At 49.9% G+C, this 27,779-nt stretch overlaps 2 protein-coding genes across 2 annotated transcripts; both read right to left on the reverse strand.

Annotated features, from left to right (window-relative positions):
* Positions 1–2,583: 2,583 nt before the first annotated feature.
* EXOSC6 (exosome component 6) lies at positions 2,584–5,611 on the reverse strand. Its single transcript, XM_081016351.1, has one exon. The coding sequence runs from the start codon at positions 3,566–3,568 to the stop codon at positions 2,735–2,737; it is 834 nt and encodes a 277-aa protein (XP_080872477.1). The 5' UTR covers positions 3,569–5,611; the 3' UTR covers positions 2,584–2,734.
* A 111-nt stretch (positions 5,612–5,722) lies between these two features.
* Positions 5,723–22,691, reverse strand: AARS1 (alanyl-tRNA synthetase 1). The gene is made up of 21 exons (XM_081016350.1): positions 22,568–22,691; positions 20,361–20,523; positions 19,588–19,776; positions 18,626–18,771; positions 17,054–17,245; positions 15,970–16,114; positions 14,784–14,929; positions 14,051–14,159; positions 13,786–13,936; positions 13,030–13,154; positions 12,311–12,455; positions 11,817–11,995; positions 11,002–11,115; positions 10,433–10,639; positions 9,471–9,655; positions 9,061–9,169; positions 8,701–8,814; positions 8,343–8,462; positions 7,722–7,808; positions 7,392–7,505; positions 5,723–6,515 (listed from the first exon to the last, which is right to left on the reverse strand). The coding sequence occupies exons 2-21, from the start codon at positions 20,502–20,504 to the stop codon at positions 6,330–6,332; spliced, it is 2,907 nt and encodes a 968-aa protein (XP_080872476.1). The 5' UTR covers positions 20,505–20,523; positions 22,568–22,691; the 3' UTR covers positions 5,723–6,329.
* Between the last annotated feature and the right edge of the window lie 5,088 nt (positions 22,692–27,779).

Consider the following 27,779-nt stretch of genomic DNA (forward strand, 5'->3'; position numbering starts at 1 on the left):
GTTCCAGCTTCCATCAGCCTGGACCCACATGCCCAATGGTCAGGGATAATGGAAGAACTTCAGCCAAATATCTGGAGGGCCGAAGAATTCCCATTGCAGGTCTAATCTAGCATCCTGTTTGCCACAGAAGCTGGTTGGGTGCTTTTGGAAAGCCCAGGTGACAACCAAAGCCTTTTCCTGATGCAGTTTCCCAGCAAGGACCCATGTTTAGAGGCATCTATGTGCTGCCTTGGAGGTGGCATGCAGCCATGTGCCTAGTCGTCACTGGTAGTCTTTTCCTTCATATAGGACTTAATCCCTTCTAAAGGTGTTTGCATTTGTGGCTCCCAGCTGCACAGCCTGAAGCAGTGCTTCGCTTTCTGAACCTGATTTCTAATACTATGATGATGCAGGGAGGGGGAACAAATATTCTGCAAAACCATAAGTGTCCCTTGTGTAGATGGTTAGCTGCTGCTTTATTGCACCACCGGACAACAAAGACAGGAGTTATTACCGCAAGTACATTTTGCAAATATGTTTGAACTTGTAAAATCCACTGGTCTGAAACTTGGCAACTGGCTGGCCTTCTCAGTCTTCTATAATAGCACTGGGCATGTGCATTGCCCATGAGCTTTGTAGAGCTGCTGCTCTGAGTTCAGACCATCTTCTTAAGAGATGGCACGTCCCTAGAATGCTCTAGGAAACCCATCCACAAGATGCATGGTTTTATAATGTACTTAACCCAGTAACCATTTTTTCAGGGCATTGTTGCACCAGACCAGCAAAAGATATGCATGTGACCTCGCTTTAAACCTAAATATATTGGTGCTTATGTCACTGCCAGGGTTTATTTCTGGCTATGCTAACCTGAACCCTAATCTAGTTGTGTGGGTACCTTTTGTGCTATTCCAGATTTTACAGAGTAGCTCATTTTCAATCTTCCTTTTCCCAGTTTACTCCATTCGTTGACACTCTAGTAAACGCTGGAGTCCATAAATACACTTTGTTGTTGTTGTTTAGTCGTGTCCGACTCTTCGTGATGATTCCCTACTTTAGCATAAATACACACTACACTAGTAGAATTCAACTGGTGGCCTAGGACCCAATGCTGAATTATGGTCTGATCTAAACCTGATCACAACAGCAGCGTTCCCACCGTGCAAATACATGGCAAGAAAACAAGACATGGGGTCCCAAATGTGGGTTTGGCTTAAAAGTGGTTCCTGAATTTGAAACTGTTGGAAGACAACTGCATCCACTTCACAGTGAGAGTAAGAGGGAGAAGACATAAAAACCAAAAAGCCTTAAGTTATGCAAAATAGTGTATTTTAATTATAAAAAGAGACTTTATTACAAGTATCTAATAAACTTTTCTCCATGAAGAACAAGTTCTCAAGCCTTGCATATCACAAGATACTAGTAGGTCCTAGTAAATCAGACCAAGTATTAATGAGTCCAAGACAGAAGCAGATTGTGCTGGAAGTGGCCACTGAATAGTCAACCTGCAACTCGCTGCCAAATTAGCTAATCACTCTACATCCACCTTGATCCCATTACCAGTTACTGGCTCACTTCCATCACCTCTGCAAGAAGAAACCATTTCAGTCTTTAGGATGCCCATTTGAGGTTGACCTTTTAACAAGGGAGGTCACACACAATTTATTACACCACGGGTCTACAAAAGGAGATTTCACATAATGAAGTAGTCTAATACAGTGTTCTGCCTTTAGTCCCCAGATGTTGAGCTAAACTTCCCACCATCCCTATCCAGATTAACAGATGAGATAATGGGACTTGTAGTCCCAATAATATCTGAGGACCCAAAGTTGAAAAACACCAAAGTAATTTCAGCAACAAACATTTAGCCAATACAAAAAAAGAAATAAACTTGCCGTATTTCCTATGAGAAAATGCTGCTTTTTAATTTTTTGTCTTAAAGCAAGGAGTTTCAGGGAAGTGGGGAGGAATGCAGAGAATGATGTCACTTTATTGATAATTGCCTCAATGCAAAACACACTGATTTGGATGGAAACTCCTTTGAAATGAGGGTAACTTTCCAAGAAAGCAGGTTAAGAAGCAGGATGTGTGGATTAACCCATTTTGTTCCTTGACATTTTCGAAGTGTAATATTTTTGAATTTTGAAAGCAAACATAGCCGCCAACAACACTGGACTAATGAACAAATGCAGATTCCTACCCCAAACTGATAATCATAGCAATTTGAAAACTCAGACCACGGTAGAACTTTGGATTCAACCAGCAGCAAATAACCCTTTTTTGTTTTTCTTGAGACTCAGACTGTGTGTGCGCGCACACACACACACATCAGATATTTACAACATTTAAAGCAGATTTTTTTCTCCCAAATCCCAGGAACTGGGTGAAAACTACACAGAGCAATAATTCCCGGCACGTTTAATAAACTAGCTTTCTGGGTCTGACGGTGGTGCGGTAGACTTTCGGAAGTCTCTCTCACTCTCCGTCGAAGTTTCACTCGCAAAGAGCGCGGAGCTGCAGAGATTGTCTCGTGTGGATGTGGCCTGCCCTCCAGGGGAAAAGGGGTCGGCTCGCCTTCCCTGGATCGCGACTGGGCCCACCGTGGTTGCGGTTCCTCGCCAATGAGGAGGCCAGGCAATTTCATCTACGTCGGGTAAACCACGCTCAGATCCCGGATCCAAAACCACGATGCAGCCGAAACCCAAAGAGACATCGGAAGAGGAGTCCGGCGAGGCGCAGCCCGAGAAGTTCCCGGAGTTCAGGCGGTGGCGGCGGGAAGCTGGGCCGTGTCTGTGTCGGTCGGCGCTTGGGTGCCCGGCGCGGGTCGGCGCTTGGCAGCGCGCAGGAGGCTCTGTCGGAGCAGCGGGTAGAGGCGCTGGCATCCGTCGAGGCCGAGGCGCACGGCTTGCGCCCAGCTGTCGGGGGGCCCTCCTTCGCCGCTGCCCAGCAGCCCGGCCACCTGGTTGAGCGAGGGCAGGAGCGCCACGGTGAGGCGGGCGTCGGCGGCGCGCTCCTCGGGCTCGCTGGGCTGCAGGCGCCACTCTCCGCCCGGCGCCCGGCACAGCGCGCACGCCGCCACCAGGTCGTAGAGCTCCACGCCGGCGTCGGCCAGGGCCAGCCCCGCGGCGCACAGCGCGGCCGCCAGCGCCGAGCCGCCGTCCTGCAGCAGCAGCGCGCTCACCTCCAGCTGCGCCCGCGGGTAGCGCGCCAGGCGCACGGCCGGCTCCAGCGCCTCCTGCAGCGCCAGCGCCAGCTCGGGCTCCCGCTCGCTGGGGCGTATGCGCGCCCCGCGCCCCGAGAAGGGCGCCCGCCGGAACTCGCACACCAGCCGCCCGCGAGGCTCGCCCGGAGCCGCCGCGCCCGCGCCGCCGCCGGCTTCGCGCGGCCCTGCCACGGAGCACAGCACTTTGGTGCCGCCGTGGAGCTCCACGTAGGCCGAGCCCTTGGCCTGGCTCAGCAGCCCCGCGCGGGCGAAGAGCGGCTGCAGCGCCGACGGGTCGCGGGGCGGAACCTCCGGCGCCTCGACGGGCGCGAAGAGCAGCGGCGTCTGGGACTCCTCCGGCCCCGGCACCCGGCGGTGGTCCAGCGGCATGGCTTCTTCGGCGGCTAGCGCGCCGCGCTCCGGAAGGGGAAGAGGAAGCTGCTCGAGGGAGGGACAGGCGGAGGGAGCGGCGGCTTCGCTTCCGAGGCGCACGGGCGGTTTAGCGCCGAAAGAGCGCCGTGGCGGAGAGGGGACCTGCAGCCCCCCCCTCGCAGACACCCGTCGAGCCAGGGAGAGCGCCTCGATTCCCCCATCCCACCGGCTGCGGATCCTGCACTCAGAAGGAAGCCTCCGGGCTCCCCGGTGGATTCCAGCTCATCTTGGCTCCAGCCAGAAGAGCCGGTGGCCAGGTTGGAGGGAGTTGTGCCCCAGTACTATCCATTATTAAAGAGCCATTTTATATCCATTTTTTTGAGTCTGGCAAAGAAATGAGCAGATTCAGGGCTCCTGCAGTTTCTGATGGGCTGGAAGCTGCGTGAGCCTTAGTTCTGGGATGTCACCCACACGGTGCCCTCCCTCTCCAACTGGCAACAGTTTTTATCGAAACCAGTGGCGTACAGCTCTTCCCACTGTGTATCACTGCTTACAAAGGCGCATCTTAGAAGTGGGACTCTAATTGATACAGCAAGTAATAAATCTATTTTAAGTCTTTTAACAGCTTGTCTTTTTAAGCTTCCTAGGTTCTTTCACAGGGGGCTGCTTTGGCCTCCATTTGTTGGCACTCAGAAGTCTCGCTCACTATTAGGGAAATATCAGAGCTTGATGCATATAGCCTTAAAGCAAGGTGCAGCTATGCTTTTTCTGCCTTTCTTCAGGGAAGAGGAAGGTGGTGAGTGGGGAGCCTCCAATCTGGGCTGAGCCCTCACTTATGTTCTGGACTAGCAGAAGCCACAAACCTGCAGCTCAGCCTCCAAGATGTACATGACATTGCAAATGCCAGAGCACCACTCTGTGCAACTTTAACCAGGACAGAGAAAGGTATTGCCATTGCAGAAGCCCATGAGCAAGTGGGCACAGCTGACCTCACTGTCCTGGTCAAAGTCCCCAAACTGTTTGGGCTGAGTCACCCACTACTCCGACAACCACATTGCTCCCTTCTTCTGGCCCACATCAACTAGATTAGCGCTATGCGCTATTTTATGAAGTCATGCCCTCTGTCACATTCTGTTACTAAATGCACAGGTGAATGGCAATCCTATTTTGGAGCTCTGTCTCGCTATGGAACGTCCAAGCTGTCCCTACATCCCAGCTGCTACCATGGAACATTTAGCCTTTGTTCCAGTTAGCAAACAGTAATTTTACACTTGTGAGCCTGCTGCTCCTGTGTGTATGGATGCATCAACTATTTCCAAAATTTATTATCTCTCTGTAATATGCTGTGCCACTGAGGATTTGTTCTTGTCATGTCAACAAGGCTGGAAATGATTAATGCCAGGATGGCATTCATTCATCTGGCTTCCATGAGGCCAAATAAAGCCGGCGCTCAGAACCCCATCCTCCTCCCATGGCCAGGTGATCTCTGCTCCATTAAAGTTTGCTTTCAGAAATGATCTTGGGCTTAGCATTATATATGAAGGGGGAATTGTAAATTATGATGAGCAATAGTTAAGCTTGCAAGTTGGCTTCTTTAGCAACAAACCATCATTTGCTGTAACCCACAACCTTCATTTTGCACATAATGGTGAGCTGAGGTTCTCTGAAAGCAAGATATAAGCCAGGAGATGAGGGGCAGGATGGGCCAAGCCCCCTGTTTTCCTTGGGCTCAAGTGAGCTACTGGCTCAAATATCCCTCTGGCAGAACAAAGAAGGAGTTTGCAGGTCTCCACTACCCCTTTTAGTTAACCACAGCCTCCCGTGTCATCCAAACCAGCCAGTGCAATTGGCAGTAACTGGGCTTGATTTCCCCAAGCCAGCTTCTGAAACAAGCAGCAACAATGTGGGAGGAAGCGATGGGGTGAGCACCTGAGCGTGAGGCTGGCTAAGGCATGTTCCTGCTTACGCACTTCACACTAGACCATGGTTTAGCACAGGCATAGGCAAACTCTGCCCTCCAGACGTTTTGAGACTACAATTCCCATCATCCCTGACCACTGGTCCTGTTAGCTAGGGATGATGGGAGATGTAGTCCCAAAACATCTGGAGGGCCGAGTTTGCCTATGCCTGGTTTAGCGTAACCGTTCTTTGGTTCCACAGCAACAAATGCACTTAAACACACGTCTGTTCATTTATTTAGCACTGAACCTATTCTGATCAGAAGTCCTCATGCCAGGGCAAGTCTGCCCAGGTAAGGCTTTGCTACAACAGAGGTTAACACTACGAACCAAAGAAAGGGTTTCCCAGTTACAACGAAAGACATTATAGCAGCCTTGATTGCTCACCCCCTGCACATGCTCACGTTACAGCAAATGCTTCAAGTGCTTGAGCATGGACGGAGGCGGCTGTGCAGAGCCTCCTTCAAACGGTGCAACAGGAGCAACACTGCAGAATTAAACTTTAGAATGTTAGGAAGCATGTATGTGTCCCAATGGCTGTGTGCAAAAAAAAAGGAGGACACTCAGTTGGCAGCAGGCCCCTTGAGGCAGCTCAGTTATCACCATGACAAGAGATCAGAACTTGTGCAGTCGTGGGCTCTGGTGTCCTGTGATCAAGTCATCGCCTTACAGGGCCACCTTGTTTGGTTAGTGCCTGAGAGGCTGAATTTAGGACAACAATGTGCAGTCTTTGTCTCCACAGACATAACGCTAAAGTAGAACTCCTAACCTATTGGCCAAGCAGACAGTTCCCTTTCTGAGTTTGCCCCACAGGCTGGGGATCAGTTCTTCAGCTCACCCAGCTTGAGCTTGGCAAAGTCTGTTGCCAACTTCAGGGCTTCTTCAAGGCAGTCGGTGTTCTTGCCGGTGGCCTGGGCAGAGAGGTCTTTCCCGCCCCCCCTGCCGTCCATCAGCCCAGACACCTGTTGCACCCATTCGCTGGCCTTGAGCCCTTTGCCGACGACTTCCTGGGAAAGAACAGAGACAGCCTGCACTAGAGTTCTGCACCTTAGTTCAGAGGGCTGCCAAGAATATACAAGATCCTGTGATGCTCAGGCTGTGCATGGAGGAGGGTGTTGTTGTCACGTGCTCCCCAGAACTGAACAACTAAACAGTATGTTCAGAGAAGGGTGAACCAGGATAATGAGGAGTCTAGAAACCAAGTCTTATAAGGGAACAGTAGAACAGTTGGGGACTCTCCAACGCTAAGGCTTTGAGGAAGGAAAGGGACTTGCTTTCAACTGCCCCCACCAGCCCTCAATAAACTTCTCTCAGAAGGGGCATGTATGCCTGCAAATATCATCCAATTTTGCAAAGTTATGGCCTTCCTTGACTTCCCAAATAGTGAGTGGGATTCCCCACACCCCAAATGCAATCTGCCTCACACTGGTACCAAATCTGCTAACTTCCAAAGCGCTTTGGATCGAGGTGAGCTGTCTTCTGAAGTGCCAACTTGGGAGTCCAAACTGAATTTTCTGGTTGGTGCACACTCCTTACTACAAAGCTTCCAGACAAGACGCCGGATTCTATAGGAGTAGGAAAGCTTCTGTCTTTAACACCCTCCAAGGACAAAGAATGTTGAGACCAGAGGTGAGGAACCTTTCTATTTCTCCTCTAAAGGCCTCAGGGGGAAGTGGCTGGGATTGGAGGCTCCTCACAGTTGAAGCAGAGCCAGTTACCCAAATTACATCTGCTGAAATTAATGAACATGACCAAGTTTAGCCAATTAATTTCAGTGGGGCTACTCTGATTAAAGCTTAGATAAACACCACCTTCTGCCTGGTCAGTTGGTGCCCCAAGAGTGCTGAATCCCCACTCCCATCCCCAAACCACCCCAGGTCTACCTGAGGGACTTGGCATAAGCAGGTGATCTTGCCAGCTTCATTATCCACGGTGAACAGCATGGCTGCTGTCTGAGGTGAATGAGTCTTCAACAGCTTCAGAGATTCATTAAGTGCCTGCGGAAAGACACAGGTGTGGATACAGAGAGCACGTGCTATGCACAGTCATGTCCAATTCTCAGATCTTTGGGCAATTTGCAGAAGATCAGCAATTCCCAGTGGTTTGACAGGAGCAACTTGCTTCCAGACACAGCAAGTTGCGCAGGTTCCCTCCTTGCCCAATGCACCTCCGCCCCCTGTGAAAAGGGCAACGAGAAGGGACTTGGGGGATACCTTTGCAGAAGCACCACTCTCCATTTCCAGAATGACCAGTGGCTGGTTGGGGTGAGCCTCGATGAGCTGCTTCGTCTTCTCCAGAACCTGAAGGAACAAAGAGAGATCAGGCTCAGGAATGCTGGTGATGGGAGTGGGGAAAGAAAGGGAAAGCTCCACTCAAATGCAAAGAGATGCTTCTTCTGTGCTGCAGAGAACATAAAAACACAAGCAGCATGTCAGGCTTAAGGATGCAGGTGTGTGGAAATGCACACATTGCTCTTTGGCCAAGGCAAACACTTGGCTGGCAGCAACTGTAATCTGGCAAAAAGATCTGCTGTGTTTGGACTACGCAGCAGGTGTATGAGAGTTGGGTGGGTGGGTGGACCTCACAGTTCGCTCTGGTGGTCCAGGCTCTTCCCTCCAGAGAGAGGGAGGAGAAGCTGGAGCTGGGCTTAAGCAGTGGCTGGAGGCTGAAGTCACACAACAGATAGGAGCAGCCTCATTTCCCTTTTAAAATGGTCTGAGCGAAGGGGCCCCCCTTTCCTGATCACTGCTTGCATGTGCTTTCAAAAAGGGAACCCTGCCATTTCTACCCATTTCCACTCCCTTTGCCTATGACAGTGGGATGGGAGAACTCACTCGTTTCTGGATGTCTGCTTTGCAGGCACGGTCGAGGTCGTCCATCACCTTCTTCAGGGCTTTGAGGGCCTCTCGGAGTTCATCTTTCTGCCACTGGGGAATGACGGAGGTGGCCAGCACCTGCAACCAGAAGGCGGCACTGAAGCCACAGCCCACGTTTCACAAAGGACAAATAATTTGTTGTGTTCCCAGCATGTTCGGTGCCTTCCACATTTAAGAACGAAAGGAGAGTCTGCTGGAATGGGCCAGTGGCCTATCTAGACCAGCATCCTGATAGCAGTGCTCAAGTGACCCTACCGACTTGGGAATTTGGGGAAAAGGGGCTGATCCCACTTCTCCCCTTCCCCTGCTCTCGTACCTCGCCAAGGTCTGCGATCTCGCGCTGGACTTCTTTGTTGGGGGCTGTCTGGACCTTCACCTTGTCTTCCAGGTCAGAGAGTAGCTTTTTAAGGATGTCCACTTTCCTCAGTGCCTTGGGAAGAGAAAGGGGGTTCAGGATTTTGAGGTGGCATTGGAAAGAAACAGTGACTTTTACTCTCCCACAAGCGTAGCAGGGTCACTGCGGTGTGTGGCCTGGGAAGTGTTCTCGGGGCCAGACAGAGAAGGCTGCCCAGCCGTACTTAGTGTCCAGGCCTGCAGGTCCCCACCCCATATTTTATTTCCCCATCTCACCCACAGCTTGATCCTTGCCTACTGCACCTGCTCACCCCCTGCTCACCTTCTGTGCTTCTGCTCCGGTGACAGCCACGATGCGCCGGATGCCCTTGGCAATTGCTTCCTCGGACACAATGACAAAGTGACCGGCGTGAGCAGAATTCTGTAAGTGCCTGTGAAAATATCAGCGACTGAGAAACGCCGCAGACATTTACAAGTATCTCCTGACTTGGCAACTGAGGGAGCTTGGTTTCAGAGAGAGGGAGACAGATAATGGGGTCTGTGTTCTGGGAAGGAGCGAGGCAGCCTGAGCTTTGGGTACAGGTGAAGACCCCCTTCGACCCACCCTTTGCTGTGTTGAGCACCAAGTAGAACAAGCAACAGGCACTCCCCTGGGTCCACCATTTGGCAGGGCAGCTCTCTTGCTATGGATCTGGAACCCTCCTCCGTCCCAAGCGCTCCTGCCAGACTTACGTTCCCCCGCAGAACTCGACCGACGTCATGGCACCCGCACCGCTGGAGGGGTCAGCCAGCATATCCTCGATGGGGATGCCAATCGAGACCACACGCACAGGGTCAGGGTACGTCTCATCAAACACTGCACGGAGGCCCTGGATGGCTTTGGCAGCTGCCAAGGGACAGTCTTTGGCATACACGACCTGGGGAGCAGACCACAGAAGTTAACAGAAGTTAAGGGCAAGCAAGAGCACAGGTAGAGTCTTGCTGGATCAGACCGCAGGCTGGTCTAAAACAAACATATGCACAGGTAAAAAGCAGGGGATGAGTAAATGAAGCATGTGGGGATAATACTGTTATACCTGATAGGATTGCTGTAAGGATCAATGAGATAATATAATGGGAAAATCAGAAGATAAATGCAGTATTTTATTATTCAGGCATTTGTTCTGTTGCATAAAAGGGAATGGAAAAGCCCATGCCACAAGTGGGTTTCCAGTGGGTTTCTGGCTCAAAGAAGGAGCATTCTTTGGAAATGCCTGTCACTGTGGCCTCTTGTCAAAGATTTGGAGGCTCCAAGAACAGGACCTGGAAATTCTCAGCATCCTCAAAACAGGGTGGGGAACCTTTTTCACCCAAGGGGCTGCATTGCCTTCTAGCAATCTTCCAGAGGCCACAAGGCAGCAATGGGTGGGGCCAGAGGAAAGAATGGGCAGTGGAGTGAACACAAATTTTACCTCTGTGCAGGAGGCTGGTTTCTACACATGCTCCTCTCCACCCAGGGAAGCAGGAGTCTTGGTCACGGAGAACCATTTCAGCCAGGTGAAGACACCCCAAGAGGGGGCAAAGCAGGACTGGGGACGGTCCCAAAGACCAGCTAGGGAGGCTGAGAGGGCTGCATTTTGTCACTGGGCCCAAGATTTCCCACCCATGAGAGAGACGAGCACACATGCATCAGCCATACCAAGTTCCCCTCCTACCTTGGCTTCCTGAATCATCTGATTCGCAATTTCTTCCGCCTTCTTGATTTCCTGGGTGGACATGGCTCCCTTGGCTGTGAAATCAAAGCGCAGCCTGTCTGGAGCCACCAAGGAGCCTCGCTGGTCGGCCTCCCCCAGCACAGCGCGTAAGGCAAAGTTGAGGATGTGGGTGGCTGTGTGGTTGCTCATGATGGGCCGCCGCCTGGGCTGTGGGGGGAGGAAGAGACGAAGGTGAGCAGAGAAGGGAGGAGGAAAGAGGAGGCCGTTCCCCCTCCACTAGTGGCTAAAAGCTGCGGGGATCAGATTGTGGCCCACCCACCAGCTTCGTTAAGGGCTGTGGATTTGTGGAAGAAGATGGGAGGTGGCCTACTCAATATTTGCATTCAATATCCAGGATGATTTTTCTTGATTCTTTTGTTTCTTATATTTTATTTTATTGCACCACAATTTGGAATGCAATAAAACTCAGCGTGTAAGAAGCAAAAAGAATGTAATGAATGACTGAATACACAGAAAGGGTGGGATTTTAGTCTGAAACACCTTCAATGTCAAATCCACAAGCCACTCACCTCATCAACATACAACCGCACAGTGTCTCCCACCTTCAGGCTCCCATAGACGGTGCCCACGTGCAACACATAACCTCCGCGCACTTGGACGTTCTTCACCGTGAACTCTGTCTTCTGAAAAAACCAAAGGCACACAAGAGCTGACGATTGGCAAAGGCAGAAATGGGGGCCCAAGACCAGGGCAGGGTGGCTCTTTCTTCCCACCAAGCACCACCAGCAGAGATGCACTGGATTTTAAATGCTTATGATCGTGCTGCTTCTCCATCACAAATCCACAAACCGACTTACGAAAGTAAAAAGCATCAGTGACATTTTTAAAAAATCATGCGAAAACTTACTATGCTTACAAAAGCGTAAAAAAAGAAGAAGGGAGACGTAAAAATGAAAGCAACAATCAACCAAAGAGCAGGACATGGTTTTCAAAAGGGGAAAGAGAAGAAGCTGCACTTGTAAGCACCAGAAATCCTGGTGAAGATGCTCTTGCCTCAGCATCTAGAGGATGACTGTGCTGGCAACCTCACACGCTTGGAGTGCATTCAACACATGAGGTGCCGACACATACATGGATCTCTCAATAGTCACCACCTCTCCATCTCGAACAACTGACACAGACTTTCCAGACCAGGCAGGCTTAACAAGGGACACAGATATAGGGAAAGTTGGAATGCTATATTCCGGATCGCACTGCAATCCTCCGCCACTATTCTGGGGCAAAATAAGGCAACATGCCACCAATTTCAAAAGCCCCCAAAGCCCTTCCCGCCACCAGACTCCAAGCCCCAAGACTCCCAAGCAGGCCAGCGAGCCCAACGTACATCCTCACTGCCTTCATCCTCCTTGACAAGGTAGCCCTCGTCGTACGTCTGCCCGCCCTGCTCAGCGTAGAAGCAGGTGTGGTCCAAGACAACCCCGCACTCTTGGCCCGTGGACACCTCCTCCACAAAGGCCTTATCCCGGCGGAGGGCTTTGACAGTGGCCACCGCACTACTGAACTCTGCACATCAGAAAAGAAAAGTGGGAGTTAGCAAAGCAAGAGCCTTTTGCCTGTACCATGACCCTTCCCCTTATAAACAGTCACAAAATTAAACAGAGAAGAAAATTCTGAACCGAAATCTCCTAATGTCAACTTACTCACAAAAAAATTAATAACGAAAAAACCTATCATTTCAACATTAAGCTTTTTGGTTCACATTCCTCGATTATTAATGGGTTTTAGGTATAAAAAATATTGACAAGCAAGTTCCTTCTGACATGTTCCAACGCATCAAAAAACAATGTGCTGGATGAGAGGGAGCTACTTAGAACCCACCATAACTGCCACTGGGGTCCGATGTGTAGTTGTATTTTAGAGAGTCATCTGTGGCCTCCAAGCCCTTGGACCGGAGTTCTTCAATAGCGTAGATGTCCAGCATGATGAGATCTTCATCACCACCTCCCTTGCCCTGAGACTTGAGCTGGGAATGTAAGCAAATCGAGGGTGAAAAGCAGGCCAAGAAGCCCTTGGCATAAAAGCAACCACCTCAGGTACAGGCAACCTGTGGGCCACCAGATGTTATTCAACACCAAAACCCATCAGCCCCAGCCAGCATGGGCAGCCGTCAGGACTGAAGAACTGAAGGGCACACAGTTGGGGAAGGCTGAGCCCAAAGCTGCCTACCTTGGCAGGCAGCAGCCTTCCTCAAGGTCCCAGGCAAAGATCTCTCACAGCCTTTTTATCCAAGCAATGCCCTGCCACCCTTCCTGGCTTCTGAGGATATGAATTGCCTGCTACAAATGCTGCTATCACCCGGCCTTTCCTGTGCAAAGCTGACTAATGGAAGCTGCAGTAGAATGTGGTAATAGCAGGAATAGAAGTACCTTGTGTGGAGCGACTTGGAAATCAAAGGGCCAACTGGACAACCAAAACCCGAAGCAACTTAGTGGACGGATGCCTGCCTGGCTCTACTTGTGCCTCTAGCTGTCTACATATGATGTTTATCTGCATCAATACATATACTGTGTTCAGAGTTGGCGATGACCAAGCCCTACCTGGGCAGACTTCCTCTCCTCCTCAAAACCCTCCATGTCCACCTTCAAGCCTTTCTCTTCCGCAATGAGGCCGGTCAGATCCACAGGGAAACCGTAGGTGTCGTAGAGCAACCACGCAGTGTCTCCTGGAGGAGGAAGAGGATTGCAGAAGGGTTCAACCTGCAGCACAGCTTCTGATCAGCTCATGCTCCCTCTTGTGGGGTTTCTGCAGGTCTCATTACTAGCAAGCCACAGCCGCCCTGCCTTCTGGGCCAAGCGCCCATTTCTCTTCACTGCTGACTCCTTAAGCCTTCAGGTAGACCAGGGCAACTCGAGCAAGGAACTTGTTTCGCTTGGGAAGAGGTTTGGATAAGGAAAGGAACAAAGAGCGGGAGAAGCAGCCACCGTCTCCTCTCCTCCAAAATTCTGCGCAAGAGAGAAAGAGGGGAATGATTCTCTCCCATTAATCTGCTCCGTGCAAACACACAGGGCTGGGGGAAACAGGCAAAGCCTTGCCCTCACTTGGCCCCACAAGGGAAAGGAGGGTTGTCCTCTTGTGGCCTGGCCCAGCTCTGCACTGTAAGCGGGACCCGTTTCTCTCCCTCCTTCAAACCACCACCTTCTACTTAATTCATCACAATGCTTGCAGTGAGAAATGGGTATTCTCCTCCAGCCCCACCCAGTCAATGAGTTGAATTTCCCAAGCAGCAGGCGGCTTGGCTCACTTCCTAGCATCAAAGCCATTTCCACACAGGAGTTGCTGGCCTTGGGCCATACCAGGAATAGTCTTGCCGTCTCCCAAGCTCTGAATCTTCCTGTCGAGGATGCGGCGCCCTCTGTTGAGTGTCTTCAGGAACTGCACCTCCTCTTCGTTGATGATGTCTTTCACCATCTCAGGGTCTTTCTTCAGCTCAGGGAAGGCATCGCCCTGAGAGGAACAGGAGCTGTTAGCTAAGCGAAAGCAGCTCCCTGCCTCTCTCCCTCCCTCCCAAAACCTGGAAGCTTCAAAGGCAAAGGAAAGAGGACAGGACTACAGATTTACCAGGGACTGCACCACCACGTCCACCAGGCTGGCAAAGAATCCCTTGGGGGCGTTGAGTTTCTCATGGGCGTAGCGCACAGCACGTCGGAGGATGCGCCTCAGAACATACCTATGCAAGGGGAGCAGACGGCAGAGGCTGGTCTTAGTGGCGCCCTACACTCTGGAAAACACCTCAGGGACCCCCAACTTTTCGCAGCACAAAGGACTCTGCCCACTCGTCCTGGGTCTCTAACCCTTGTTTTGCAAACCTGGGTCCCAGCTGTTGTAGGATCACAACTCCCATCATTCATGGCCACTGGTCCCTGCTAGGGATGATGGGAGTTGTACTTCAACAACAGCCAGAGGACCCAAGTTTGAGAAACACAATGTGAATCCACACATAAACTAGGATCCAGTCCTTCCTGACAAGACCAAGGGCTCCTAACACATCTTTTGGTCATCTTCAGACCAGCAACCCATATCAGGGTAACCCCATTCCCACAAGACAACAGGCCAGATTAGGGTTCCCAGGTCAGACAATGTGGCAACAGAAGGGAATGGCTGGGGTGCTAAAGATGAGGAAACGGAAGGCAGCCGCCTCCCACATTGGCCACTCAAGGCAGTTTCCTCAATCTGCCTATTGGCAGGGCTGGTCCTGACTGTGACTTTCAACCCTAATCAGCTTAGCCACAGATGCTACACCCTTTCTTACCCAGCCCCTCACCACAAAGCTCCACACAGCCCACTCTCTCACCCCCTGCCGGTGTTATCAGGCCTTCCACCGTCTGAAAGAGCCACTGTGATGGTTCGGGCGTGGTCAGCCAGGACACGATAGGCCATGTCTATGCCATCAGCATCATCCTCCCCGACCTGCCCGGTGTAGGGCCTGCAGCCAGTGCCCTACAAGGAAGAAGGCATGTAGGTGACGTCCAAGAGATGAAAGAGAAATGAAATGGTTAAGGAATCAGAGCAGGTCTTGGAGATTACAGGCATTACAGGTTTTTCTTCTAAGATTCTCTGACCCTTTGCTTATTACTGTTAGTCGCCTCATAATCAAGCTTCTCTGGGCAATGGGCAATGAAATTAAAATTACACATCTGACAGAACCCCATGTCAAATACCAGCATAAGAATTCTTTTTAGAAAACCCCAAACCACCAGTATCAGGGTAGAGATTAAGACAAATGCAGCCACAATCATCTAACAGAGAGCTACAAAATCATCCTCTCTGAGCAGCAGTGGGAGATCTCTAACCTACAAGGCTAGAGTTGGCCCATGAGGCTGCTTCGGCCAAGCCATACCCACCCACCTGAGACCTGGCATCAAATGAAGGCAGGTAAAGACATGCATCGCTGCAGAGCGCCGGGTTTGCAGGCACCACTGATCAGCTGAATGCCTCCTGTCACCTGCTGCCACTGTGATGCCAGGTGACTGACCCTGCCCAGCTGTCAAGTTGGCCCATTTGGGGCAGGAGAGGTAAGGCTCCAGCCCACCAGCCAGATCCAGCTCCCCACTTCAATTACAGAGGTAAAGCATACAATGTAATGCCACCAGGAACTGGAGAAATTGAGGTGTTAGTATAAATTTTAGAAGATCTGCATGTATTAAAAAGCACTGAAAGGACCCTGAAATGGCTGATGGGACTTGGGAAGCATCTAGAGAGAAGCAGGTTTAGTGCTGGATTTCCTTCTACCTCACTGCTCTAGCTGCCAAGACCTGATGCAGAAACAGCGGCAGCAAAGGTCAGCCAGCCACACATGAGAGCAGAGGAAAGCTACCAGGAGGCAGATAAGAAAACGCTGCGAGTTGTGAAATTCAGTGGGAGGAAGGTGAATGTTGTTATGTCCCTGAGCCAGGAAGGCCTCAGGGCAGCGAGATGCTCTCCATCTAGAGAGAATCCACATATTGACAGATTTGCTCGCAGCACATCTGGGCAGGTACCTTCTGGATAGCTTCAAAGTAGGGCACGAAGAGATCTGTGTCGTAGTTGGACATCTTGTTCTGAAGCACCGACACCAACCTCTCCAGACCCATGCCCGTGTCAATGCTCTTTTTGGGAAGAGGTTTCAGGGTCCCATCAGCCTCTCTGGTACAGGAGAGAGGAAGAAAAACGCTCCATGATACACACAGAATAATGCAAACAGAGGGCTGGTTCAGATGCTCACGTGTCCAAGCTTAATAAGCAAAGAGGTGAATGAGCCTTTCGCCTGCACTCTCACCCCATTCGCTCAAGCATGGAAATGGATCAAAGCATCTCCCCTGATGACAGTTTCCCATTTCATCCAAACCAGAAATTTACTCTTAACAGCTCTGGAACAAACCTGGAGATCAACCCAAGCTCAAACCACGTCTTCATATCCAGGCTTGTTCTAAAGCCGCTCATCATAGTTTTCCTGGTTTGGATGAAGAGATCCACAACCAATTAAAGTAACAAAAAGTAGAGCGCAAATGGGAGCTTCTCTGGTTTCGAAGCATCCTGTCACAGCCTTTGCAGAAAAAAGCAACACAGAACCCTCCCTCACACAACCAACCAGTATATGGTTGTCCTACTGTACTGATTGAGGAGAAGCTGTTTTCTCAGACATTATTTATATATCATTTTGGAATCCGTCCCTAGCATCTGCTGTACTGCTGCAAAGATCAGGACAAAATTCTTAGGAATGAAGGGTGAGGAATAAATAGCCATGATCCAGGCCACTATGCTCAACACCTAAATCTGTGAAGACAGGAAAGTTTCCTCACTGGATGTGGAGTCCATGCAAAGCAGGGGGAGAGGTAACACACCACAGGTGAAAGGCATAAAAGGGAAAGAGGAAGCTGCCTTGAACAGAGTCAGACCACTGGTCCACCGCCAGTCCCCGGAAACATCTTTTTTCTGGGGACTGGTGGTGGCTCTCTGGGTTTTCTTTTGCAACCCCACCTGGTAATGCCAAGGATTGAACCTGGGACCTTTTGTACGAAAAGCACCTGCTCTGCTACTGCACTGCCACCGTGCTATAGGAAAGGAAAACAATTCTTGAAGCACCTGTTGTACTGTATGAACACCAGGTTCCAGATCTCCAGCACGTTGGGATCATCTTGATTGACGAGATGGGCAGCATCCCTGTCTCCGATTCGGTCGTAGTGCATCTCGCTGCAAGGTCCACATGGCCCCGTGTCTCCCATTTCCCAGAAGTTATCCTTCATGCTGCCCGGAAGAATCCTACTCTCCGCCAAACTGCAAAGAAGGAAATGGCCTGTGATGCAAGGAATTCCACAAGTTACAGGTTCCTTGAACAGGCAACATACGAGCCATTTGAACTCTTTGACTTGCCCAGGTAACATCATCTGAAAAAGTATCACTGTCAGCTTCATCATGTTAATGAACCTACAACTCTGGCTGCATGTAGAGGCCACACTAAACTATGGCTTAGCAAGATGCAGACAAGCCTAGCCTTCTCCAAGACTCATGCCCCCGCTCCTCGGTCAGGAAGAAAGAAAAAAATCACTTTTGATTGACCACAGTTTGTTGTATCTGAACCTTAAAAACTATGGTTAATCTTAACTATTACAGTGGTACCTCGGGTTACATACGCTTCAGGTTACAGACTCTGCTAACCCAGAAATAGTGCTTCAGGTTAAGAACTTTGCTTCAGGATGCGAACAGAAATCATGCTCTGGTGGCGCGGCTAAAGTGGTGCTTCAGGTTAAGAACAGTTTCAGGTCAAGTACGGACCTCCGGAACGAATTAAGTACTTAACCCGAGGTACCACTGTAGTTTAAAATCATGGTTTATTACGTTGCCTTGTTTAAACTAATCACAGTTAAGATTAACACATAGTTGTAGGTCCAGACAACACGCTAAGATGCAGCTAATCTGAAGTGAAGGTGAAAGCTTCCAAACTCCACCTCCAGGCCACATGGGGAAAGATTAGGCTCATTCGCAACCTTGCTCAATCAAAGTTAAGCATGAAGTCCAAACATAGCCATTGACTAGAAGAGAGAAGCATAGACGCATGGAACTGTTGAGTTGGAAGCGGACCCAAGGGTCATCTGGTCCAAGTCCCTGCAATGCAGGTATCTCAGCTAAAGAATCCCTGACAGATAGCCATCCAACCTGTTGAACAGCTCTTACTGTCCGAAAGTTATTCTTAGCCTTTGATTTGATTCCATTGGCTCGGTTCCCCACCCCACTTTCTAGAGCAACAGAAAGCCAGCTTGCTCCATCTTCTAAGTGACAGCCTTCAGATATTTGAAGATGGCTCTCATGTCACTTCTCAACCTCCTCATCTTCAGGCTAAACATACCCAGCTCCCTCAACCATTCCTCATAAGTCTCATTTTCCAAACCCCGTATGATATTGGTTGCCCTTGAAATTCAGGTCATTGCAATGCTTGGAGACATCAAAAGGCATTTTATAAATAGGATTTCTGGATTTCTGCTTGAGCACCAATGCATTTTCTTTGCCCTCTTTGTTTTTTTGTGGAAGACACCAAAGAAATCCTGGGATCATCCTGATGGCCCCTTCTCTTGCCATTCAGGGAGTGGGTGTCAATTCCCAGACTTCAAGGCAGACAAAGGCAGCTCTTCCTGTATCCTTTGGATGTCCCAAACTCACCCTAGATCCAGCCAGATTTGCTTGCAATCCAAGTCTGGTTGCAGGCCAGCGGCTTCATTCCCACCAAAGTATGTGACATACAGCCTCTCAATGGGGATGCCGAACTCTTTGGTGAGCAGGTCCAGGGCAAACTTGCAAGCCAGCTCCTGAGAGGAAGAAAAAAACAGGGATGGGAAGGTCTTGACATGGACAATGACATACTAACTTCTTTGACGAGTTTCAGATATGAGCCTTAAATTCTACAGCAGCCACTGCCAGCCAGAACTCTGAATCAGTGATGCTCCTTTTCTTACAGTGGCCATTAAGATGCTTGTAGGAAACCAGCAAGCAGGTTTCAGGCACCACTTCTGATTGTAGGCTGGCGACACACATGGCAATATTCCTCCACTGAAAATATTCTCTATTAAAGGGGCAAGTTGTTAGCCTAGCGTTCCTCCTGATTTGCTAGTTTTCTATGCACAAGGATTGTTTTCCTCTCTTTATGCGAAAGTATTCAACCATGTATGTAAGCCTACACCTAGATCCTGAAGTAATACAGCCCAGATATTGATCATACCAGAGAGAAGAACTTGCAGCTGCTGTGCAGGAGACTGAGGGTGGGCAGGGTGAGCTGCCCAGGATTTCTAAGGGGAAGGAGGCCACTGGAAGGGCAGCATCTATGCACTGTAGTTCCCTGTCTACTCCCAACTCTTACCTTCTTCCTCTCACTGGCCACCACCCACTCATTAAGACCCCACTTTTTTCTTTGCCCTCTGCTACTCCAACTGTTACCAAACCATTCCTAATTCTGCCATAACAAACATTTCAACCAGCATAACCTCTAGATGTATGATCTGCCAGCAGCACCACCAGCAGCAGCAGAGCGTGAATGGCTTTAATTTTAAAATATGCACATTTGCCAAACATTTTACCAGCTGGTTACCTGCGTTTGTACAGGCAAAGGCCACTGGCAATGCCCTCACCTTGAAATAATCTCCAAAAGACCAGGAGCCCAGCATCTCAAAGAAAGTGTGGTGGTAGACGTCCTTGCCAACGTCGTCCAGGTCATTGTGCTTCCCGCCAGCCCGGATGCACTTCTGAGTGTTGGCCGCTCGGGTCAGCTTTGCCATGGGGTGAGAGGGGTCAATTGTGTTGAGGAAGATGGGCTTGAACTGGGAGAGAAGGAAGAAGAAGAAGACTGCCTTCAGCTCAGCCTCTAGGCAGAAGAGGGACTTCAGGCAAACGTGCCAACAGGGACCCAAGAGATCAAATTGCACTTTTGTCTGCTTCAAACCTACAGATGATCAGTGCCATTGGTCGACCCCCTAGTCCTAGGCATGTAAAAGGGAACGGGTGGCGCTGTGGTCTAAACCACTGAGCCTCTCAAGCTTGTTGATTGGAAGGTCAGCGGTTCAAATCTGTGTGACGGACTGAAGTCCCATTGCTCTGTCCCAGCTTCTACCAACCTAGCAGTTTGAAAGCATACCAGCGAGAGTAGATAAATAGGTACCACTGCAATAGGGAGGTAAACAGCGTTACCATGCGCTCTGGCACTCTTCAGTGTCCCACTGCACCAGAAGTCTTGCCGGCAACATGACCCGGAAAGGCTGCCTGCAGACAAACGCTGGTTCCCTTGGCTTGTACCCCATAGTCTAGTTTGACTTCACTGTCCAGGGGTCTTTTACCTTTACCTAAGCCAGGGGAGGAAACTTTCTCCAAACCATTCATAATTCTGCAAACATTTGTCGTGTCTGACCTGATTCATGCCGGCGTTGGCAAAGAGCAGAGTCGGGTCATCCATGGGGATGGTGGCTGAGGAGTGCACATAGGTGTGCTGGTTCTCCACAAAGAAGTTGATGAACCGTTGGCGGATCTCACTGGCTGTTAACGTCACCTCCATCTTGGGATCACCACTCACACTGGGGAGAACAAAAAAAGGGGGCGGGGAGAGAAAGAAAGCACTTCAAGGCAATGCTGAAAATCCTACATAAAACACCAGCTGGAGCAGCTCAAGTTAGAATTCAGATCTCAGCAGTTGCCGCCAAGGACACCCTTCAATGGCTTCCGGCTTGAGGGTGCAACCCTGACACAATTCAAGGCAGCCTGGCCATCGGTCACCAGACAGCTTGTCTCCTAGCTATACAGGAAGAGGGGAAGTTTTCCCCATGTTGATCTCTAAGGTCAACTAAAAGCCCTCCCACCACACCGGGACAGCTTAGTCCAGCCTCAGGCAGTGCTGCTTATGAATTTACATAGGCCTCATCTGCAGTATACATTTAAAATAGTCTCATATTAACAACACATGACTTCTCCCAAAGAATTCTGGGAACTGTAGTTTGTTAAGGGTGCTAAGAGTCGCTTGATCCATCACAACAATCACCGGAGTAGTTTATCAGGCCCTCTTCCCAGAGAACTCTAGGAAATGTAGTTCTGTGAGGGGAATGTGGTCTAAGATCTCTCAACACCCTTAACAAACTACAGCTCCCAGAATCGTTCGGGGGGAAGCCATGACTGCTGAAAGTGGTAAGACATTACTTTAAACATATAGTTCAAACATAAACGTACAGTACTGTCCGTTCCCTATTTTCTTTGAAAAAACCACTATGGGAGAGCAGTTATCCAGCCCAGAGAACAAAAAACAGCAATTGGCCTATGGCAGCTGCAAGGCCTTGGTAAGGCAGTCCCTTCTACCCAGACACCCCTGGCTGCTCCTTGCGCCCTTTTGCCACATTCATAATGCTGCCACCACACATCTGACTTCTGTATAGCAAGAGGGCCAGCCAGAAGCAGCTATGGGGAAGGGAATAGCTATCTGGAAGAGGGACAGAGAAAACAGATCTCACCTTTGATCTCTGCTACAATCTGGCAAATACAAGGAAAGTTAAACAACTCTCCAGGCCATCCCAGAACCACCCACATGGTGCCTGCAGAACTGACATAAAGGTCTGGGCTTGGAGGGGAAGGTGAATTCACAGCCAGGCTTATCAGCTAAATACAGAGTTGGAAAATTCCTTCCAATACTAAAACCAGGTATGAACAAAACTCACCCATAAAATCCTTCTACAGAAGCACATTAGCACTACCCTATCTCTGTGAGGAAAACTACTACCCTACTTCCAAGTTCTTACAGGGAATCCTTCAAGGAAAATAAGAAAGACCAGAGCCTACGCAAGGCAAACAAATGGCCCTGACCACAAGACAGATGCCAGAATAAAAAACCTTAATTTACCAAGTGAATACAGATGACCAGGTGCCCCGCATCAAAATCTAACCGCAGCACCACGTCAAAACTTGGCAACCTAGTTGCCTCCATTGGCACATCAAGAGCAAGGTGGATCCTGATGTCTCACCGCTTCCCTAGAGATCTGACCCAGGTGCACAAGTGCAGCTAGACTCTCATTGCTGTGTTGGCAGGAGAAGGGAAGTGGGACAGCTTGCCAAAGGGTAGGTGTGTCAGAGGCAATGCCCTGGTGACTTTTTGCCTTTTTGACAAAGACCGCCTTTGCCAACCGGGTGCTGGGGCTGATGGGAGTTGTAGTCCAAAAAAAGAAATCTGGAGGGTCAGAGTTAGCAAAAACCAGAGAAATGCATAATTTCTCTCTGTTCTTGTGAGTGTGTATATGTGTGTGTGTGTGTGTGTGTGTGTGTATACACACACACACACACACACACACACACACCCTCCCTCCACCCTGACACCACAGAATGAATGAAGTCACTGCTGGCTTCAGAGACCCCATCCCACGAGCCAGACAGCTGTGCCTCAACTCAGGGCTGTCATCCCACGCCAGAACCATGAACCAGACTCCCAGAATTCGCCGCGGCTGTGGCCCTCAGACAGCCCCAGCTGGCGGCGGGCAGCGCTGCCTTCCTAAAAGTGGAGAAGGATGAAAAAGGCCCCTCAGCCCCCAGCCAGCGCCCTCTCCCTCTTCAGCCCCCCTTCCAGCCCAAATGCCTCCGCACCTTTCCTGCCGCTCTCCAGTCAACCTTTCCACGCGGAGCCGGAGCGACGCTCTTCCACTGCACACCCAAACCTGCTGCGGGGTTTTTTTCCTTCCCTTAATCCCGCCCACCCCGTCGGCCAATGAGGCTCAATAGCCGGGCTGCGGTTGCTCAACGCAGCTGCCCGTCAACGTCACGAAGCGCGGCGCTGGCGAGGCGCGAGGGCTGATGCAACGGCTCTGAAACCGCAGTCACGTGGCTCCCCGGGAAAGGGCTGAAGGCGGCGAGGAGGCCGCCATTGTGGGCAGGGCGGACCCGGCTGAGGGGTGTGAGCGTGGGGTGTAAAGCAAGACGTCGCGGGCTGAGGCTGTTCCCACTGCGTCTCCTACCTGATATATAGGAAGGCTACACGTCTGAGTGGATCTTTCTCCTCCTCTTCTCTGCACCCTCCAAATCAGCTCTGCAGGGTTGAGAGACCTCCCAGGGAAGATTTTGGGAGTGCGTAGGAGCAGGAGGGCTTGCTGGTCCCTCACAACTCTACAATTCTGTGTGATTCCTATTGTGTGTTGTGCAAAGTAGGGCAAGTCCACGAGAGCATCCCAAATGGTCCCTTGGTTCTCCTCAGAGCACTGCTGAGGTGCATCATGCTCACCAGAGGGCGTCCTTGCCCTGTTTGAATAAAGCAGGAGAAAGCAGAATTTCTAGCATAAGCCCCCCAGACTGTTGATATGGGCACGTATCAGGTACCCAAGTGGCGTTGGCACTTCCTCATTCATATGCTTTAAAACGTTTGTTGACTTTGGGTAGGAGATGCTGTGAAATCCCGAGTGCAAAAAACTGTCCAAAGTTGGTTTGGGAGGCACTGCCTCCCCCTGTTCTTTTCCTCTGATTTCAGTTGTTCACCAGAATAAGAACGGAATGTGGTTGCTTCATGCCCAGCCAAGCCCTTCGGATTCAGATCTCAGCCTGGGATTGATCCGTCCAGCGCGTTTCATGCACTTGCAGCAGTGTAGGGCAGGACGCCTTTGCTAGCTCTCTTCATGACCTGGGTTGGTCCTTGCTCTTGCAGAAAGCCTGTGTGTATCAGGCAATTCTTCCCTGATTGGAATGCAGAGCAGGAGAAAAGTTTCAATGCTAAATGAGTGTTAGGCCTCTATTGTGGAACGCAAAACAAAAGCTCAGAGGCTTCACCTTGGGAATGACAGAAGGCCTTTGGGAGGAGAAGGCGTTCTTGGATTCACTGTGAGGGTCTGTGCTCACCAGCCCTTCACTTCTAATGGAAATCCATTTGCTTTAGGACCACCATTTCCTGACAGAAAACATACACAGCTGGCTATGAAAGGAGGACAGTCTTTATACAGTGAGAGACTCTAGGATCATCCACACTTCCCTTTGCCCCACAATTTCTCCTGTGATTTGTACGCAGGGGGTCTGAGAGGTTTTTCTTTCGTCCCACTGCTTTCCTTGGGAAAACCCATGATTTACCGCTGAATCAGAACAAAGTCAAGCAGCAGAAAACCCAGTTGATGCTCATTCCCATTCAGCAATGAACCACAGGTTTTCCTGGGGAAAGCTGTGGGACAAAGGAAAAACCTCTCAGACCCCCTGCGTACAAATCACAGGACAGTGTAGTTGAGCCCTGTGTGCCATCAGGAGTACATGTCTTCTTTCTATCTATGGCGTGTTCTATTTATTTGTTTATTTACTTCATAAAATTTATGCACCACTTGATTGTAAAAAACCTCAAAGCAGTTTACTATGAAAATAAAACATTAAAATTATCAGTAAAAACTACCCTTTCAAAAATTCAATAAATAAATAAATCAGCAATAAACTAAAAACATGCATCAACATTCTACATGCCTGGACAGGCTTACCTAAGCAAATAAATTTCAGCAAGTGCCGAAAAGCGTACTGTGAAAGCTCCTGCCTCGTGTCAATAGGCATGGAGTTCCAGAGTATAATGGAGCTCTGCATGTGCTCAGGTACGTGTCAGAGGCTTTGGCAGTCCTGTTGCTCTCCCAAAGATACTGTTCCTATAGCCTACTGTTGCCAAGCCTCAGAACGTTGCATACAACTATATGGTCAAATATTAAGAAATGGGTCCCCAAATACATGTTTAGCTCCAGAGTGGGTTCTGGGTCTGAAAAGGTTGAAGATACCTGGTCTATACATTTTCTTATTACAAACAAAATAGATCTGAAGAGGACTGAAGAGTCCTTCTAGGGTTATATTTAAACAACAAATGCCAGTCCCCCTGCTGACAGTGATTCACTTCAAATGCTTACAGTTTTTCATTAGCTTTCAGTTTAGATTGGGCACAGGCTAATGATCAGTTTTCCTCTTGTTCCCTGGAAAGACCAACCATCAAAGATTTTTATTCTTGCTCTAGAGCAGCCAAGGGCATCGACAGCTACGGCAAAGCTTTGCTCCCTTTGCTTTATCTCATCAGATTCAAGTGGGAGAAGAATTTATATGTAGAATGTGAAGAGGCCATGTTAAGTTTTCATGTGACCATGGATAATCCTGGCATCTGTTTTTGCAAACTTTTCAGATTGTTTGTTCCTGTAAGTTAATGAAAGAGATGAATTGTTACGATGTAGGCCTTAGTTAGCTGAGCAGGCAACAGACTCCTTAAGTTTTCAAACAAATAAAAGCGAAAGACAATGGGAACCTGTGGCCCTTCTGACCTTGTTCAATGCCCACGGCTATTTTCCTAGAAAAAGAGGTGCCGGAAATCACCATGAACACCTCTCTGGTTCTCTTAGAATGGCAATGGAGAGGTGCCGGAACCCACCTGAAAGGTGCCAGAACTGAGTTTCTGTGAGTTCTCCCTGGAAAAAAAAAGCACTGCCAGTTCCCATTATCTCTGATGGTTGGGAGTCCAAGAGCCTCTGGAGGGCCACATGGTTCCTATCCTGGAGTTGGAAGGCTGCAACAGTGCATTCTAGCACATGCAGAATGTAAACATGTCAAAGGACTTGGGTTCAGGCCTAACCTTCCTGGTTTCTGCAGGTAGGCAAATGGCAGGAAACGGCTGTGAATTTTGCTCTTGCTCAGCCTTGGCTTTCTCCTCTGCTTCTTCCTTGTGACCAAACAGAGTTTGCACATAAAAGTGGGACCTCCCCTCGACCCACCCACCCACCAAGGGCGCCTGCTGGCCAGCTGAAAAACCGCTGGCATGTCCTGTATGTGGCTTAATGTCTTCAGCTCTCTTCTGATTCCACCCAGCTATTTCTGTCCCACACATCCACATTCCTTCTCTCCCTCCCTCGCTTCCAGTGGAAACTGCAAGCAGATGCCACCAACTTAGATGGCTTTAAAAGAGGACTAGGCACATTCATGGCGGAACAAGGCTAACAGGGACTGCTAGCCAGGATGGCTATGCTGTGCCTGCAGAGTTGGAGGCAGCAATGCTTCTGAATACCAGTTGCCGGAAATCTCAGGAGGGAGAGAGAGCCCTTGTGCTCGAATCCTGCTGGCCTCTGAGACGCTGAATAAGATGGGCCATTGGGCTCTTCTGATGGTCTAATGGAACACACACGCTTCTTGAAGGAAGCACAGTACTGTAAACACACAGCCAGACTTTGACTTGAAAAAGAAAGACACACACCCATTCTTCCAGATAGGACAAAGGAAGGAAGAAAAAAGGTCTTGCCTGGTAGGAGTGGGGAGAGCATAATTTTGAAAGATGGCAATCCAGGGATGGGAAAGCTTTCGCCTGCATGCAGTTCTGCCTTTTGTGCAGCTGGTTATAGGAATGGGCTCTTTAAAAGTAACTGCTTTGGTGCATCCTCAGTCCCCTCCCCTCTCGGCTGCCACACTAAGTGGGAGGGTGGTGGCAACAATTATCAGAGATTGGCAACACCGTAGGGCTGTTGTGTTGCAGCTAGGCAGCGAAGAGAGTGGGAGAGGCTTCTCTTAGGCTTCTGCTCTTTGTCACACACCCCAGGTCTTGTTTCCCTTGCCTTCTGCCCCCCTCCCCTCTGTGTTGCTCCGTAAAAGCAGAGCATTTCCTTCTCTTCTGCAAAGGCTGGGCTTTGGAAAAAGCACTCACATAGCAATGCTGCCTCCCTAGAAAAGGGGGAAATAGAAGACTTTGATCCACAAAACCACCCCCCTAGGCCCTGATGAGTGAAAGACTATAAACCCAAATCTCTCCCCTGAGGGCCACCCCACCCCTCAGCCTTCAAGGCCTGAGCCCAGATCCTGCAAAAACATGTGAAGAGTCAAGTCCTGCAGAGATCTGGCATGACATCTTCGATGTGTTGTGCAGTGACTAGTGATGTACAGGGCCTTCTTCCGTCGTGGCTGTTTCTGCATTACAGCAAAGACCTGATTGCAGGAAGACGCCTGCTGGCCCCTGAGCTACAAGGGGAGCCTCTGCACAAAAATGTGAGGCCATCAAGAACTATTTCTTCGCCCCCGCCACCCCAAAAAAGGCATCTCCACTAGCATTTATTCATTTGAATATATTAATTCTCTCCAGCAACTATGTTTCTTCTTATCCCTCAACTGTTCCACTGTTCCTCCCGTATGCGTGGTGTCTCTTGTACACATTGAGCCACCCGCACAGAGTCTCTGCCACTCCTGCTGTCTGCCCCAGAGATCAGTGCCAAGCGAGTTTGAGGCAGCTGTAGCCCCGAGGATGGAATCTCAGGGCTCGATGCCATTTCCAGCTTCCGGTTCAGTAAGGAGCCTCGCTCTCTATCTCAGGAGTTGGCATGTGGTGCAGAAATAAATTTTCCATTTATTTTTAACTTGCTCGGTAAGTGTGTATGCGTGTGTCTGTGTCCTTCTGTTTTGCAGCGTTTGGTTTCCACTTGCAGAAGCTGTGAGGGCCATGGGGGCAAGCGGTCAGCCTCACCAGGGGCTCCTCCTCTTCCTCCCAGGAGACCTGGCCGTCCACAGGGCATCCGCCCCGTGCCTCAGCCAACGTCTGACTTGGATTGCAGGTTGTGGGTGGCAGTTATGTAACCCTCCTCAGACAACATCGGGTAGTTTTGCATCAGGGAAGCCAAGCAGATTATGGACGGAAGAACGATGTGAGACCAAAAGCAAGCCGGGCAAACTCTAGAGCTAGTGATAAAGCTATACTCTCCATGCCTTCTGCTACATGACTCAGGGTGCAGAGTAATGTACAGGTATCAGTCTTGGGGGTGGCAAAAGGAGCGTGGCCTGAGAATTCATGGGTGAGCAAATATTTGAATCCGACTCCAATACCAGTACAGTG

Source organism: Podarcis pityusensis, assembly GCF_964106645.2.
Source record: "Podarcis pityusensis genome assembly, chromosome: 8".
NCBI classification, from domain to species: Eukaryota; Metazoa; Chordata; class Lepidosauria; order Squamata; family Lacertidae; genus Podarcis; species Podarcis pityusensis.

Bases quoted from the DNA above. Each gene is read 5' to 3' on its own strand.
- EXOSC6 (XM_081016351.1), bottom strand. From the start codon at position 3,568: ATGCCGCTGGACCACCGCCGGGTGCCGGGGCCGGAGGAGTCCCAGACG.
- AARS1 (XM_081016350.1), bottom strand. From the start codon at position 20,504: ATGGAGGTGACGTTAACAGCCAGTGAGATCCGCCAACGGTTCATCAAC. The intron at 19,777-20,360 runs GTCAGACACGAC...CTTCTCTCCCAG, and splicing joins CCAACGCCGGCATGAATCAG to TTCAAGCCCATCTTCCTCAA. The intron at 14,930-15,969 runs GTACCTGCCCAG...TCTTCCTTGTAG, and splicing joins ACTTTGAAGCTATCCAGAAG to GGCACTGGCTGCAGGCCCTA.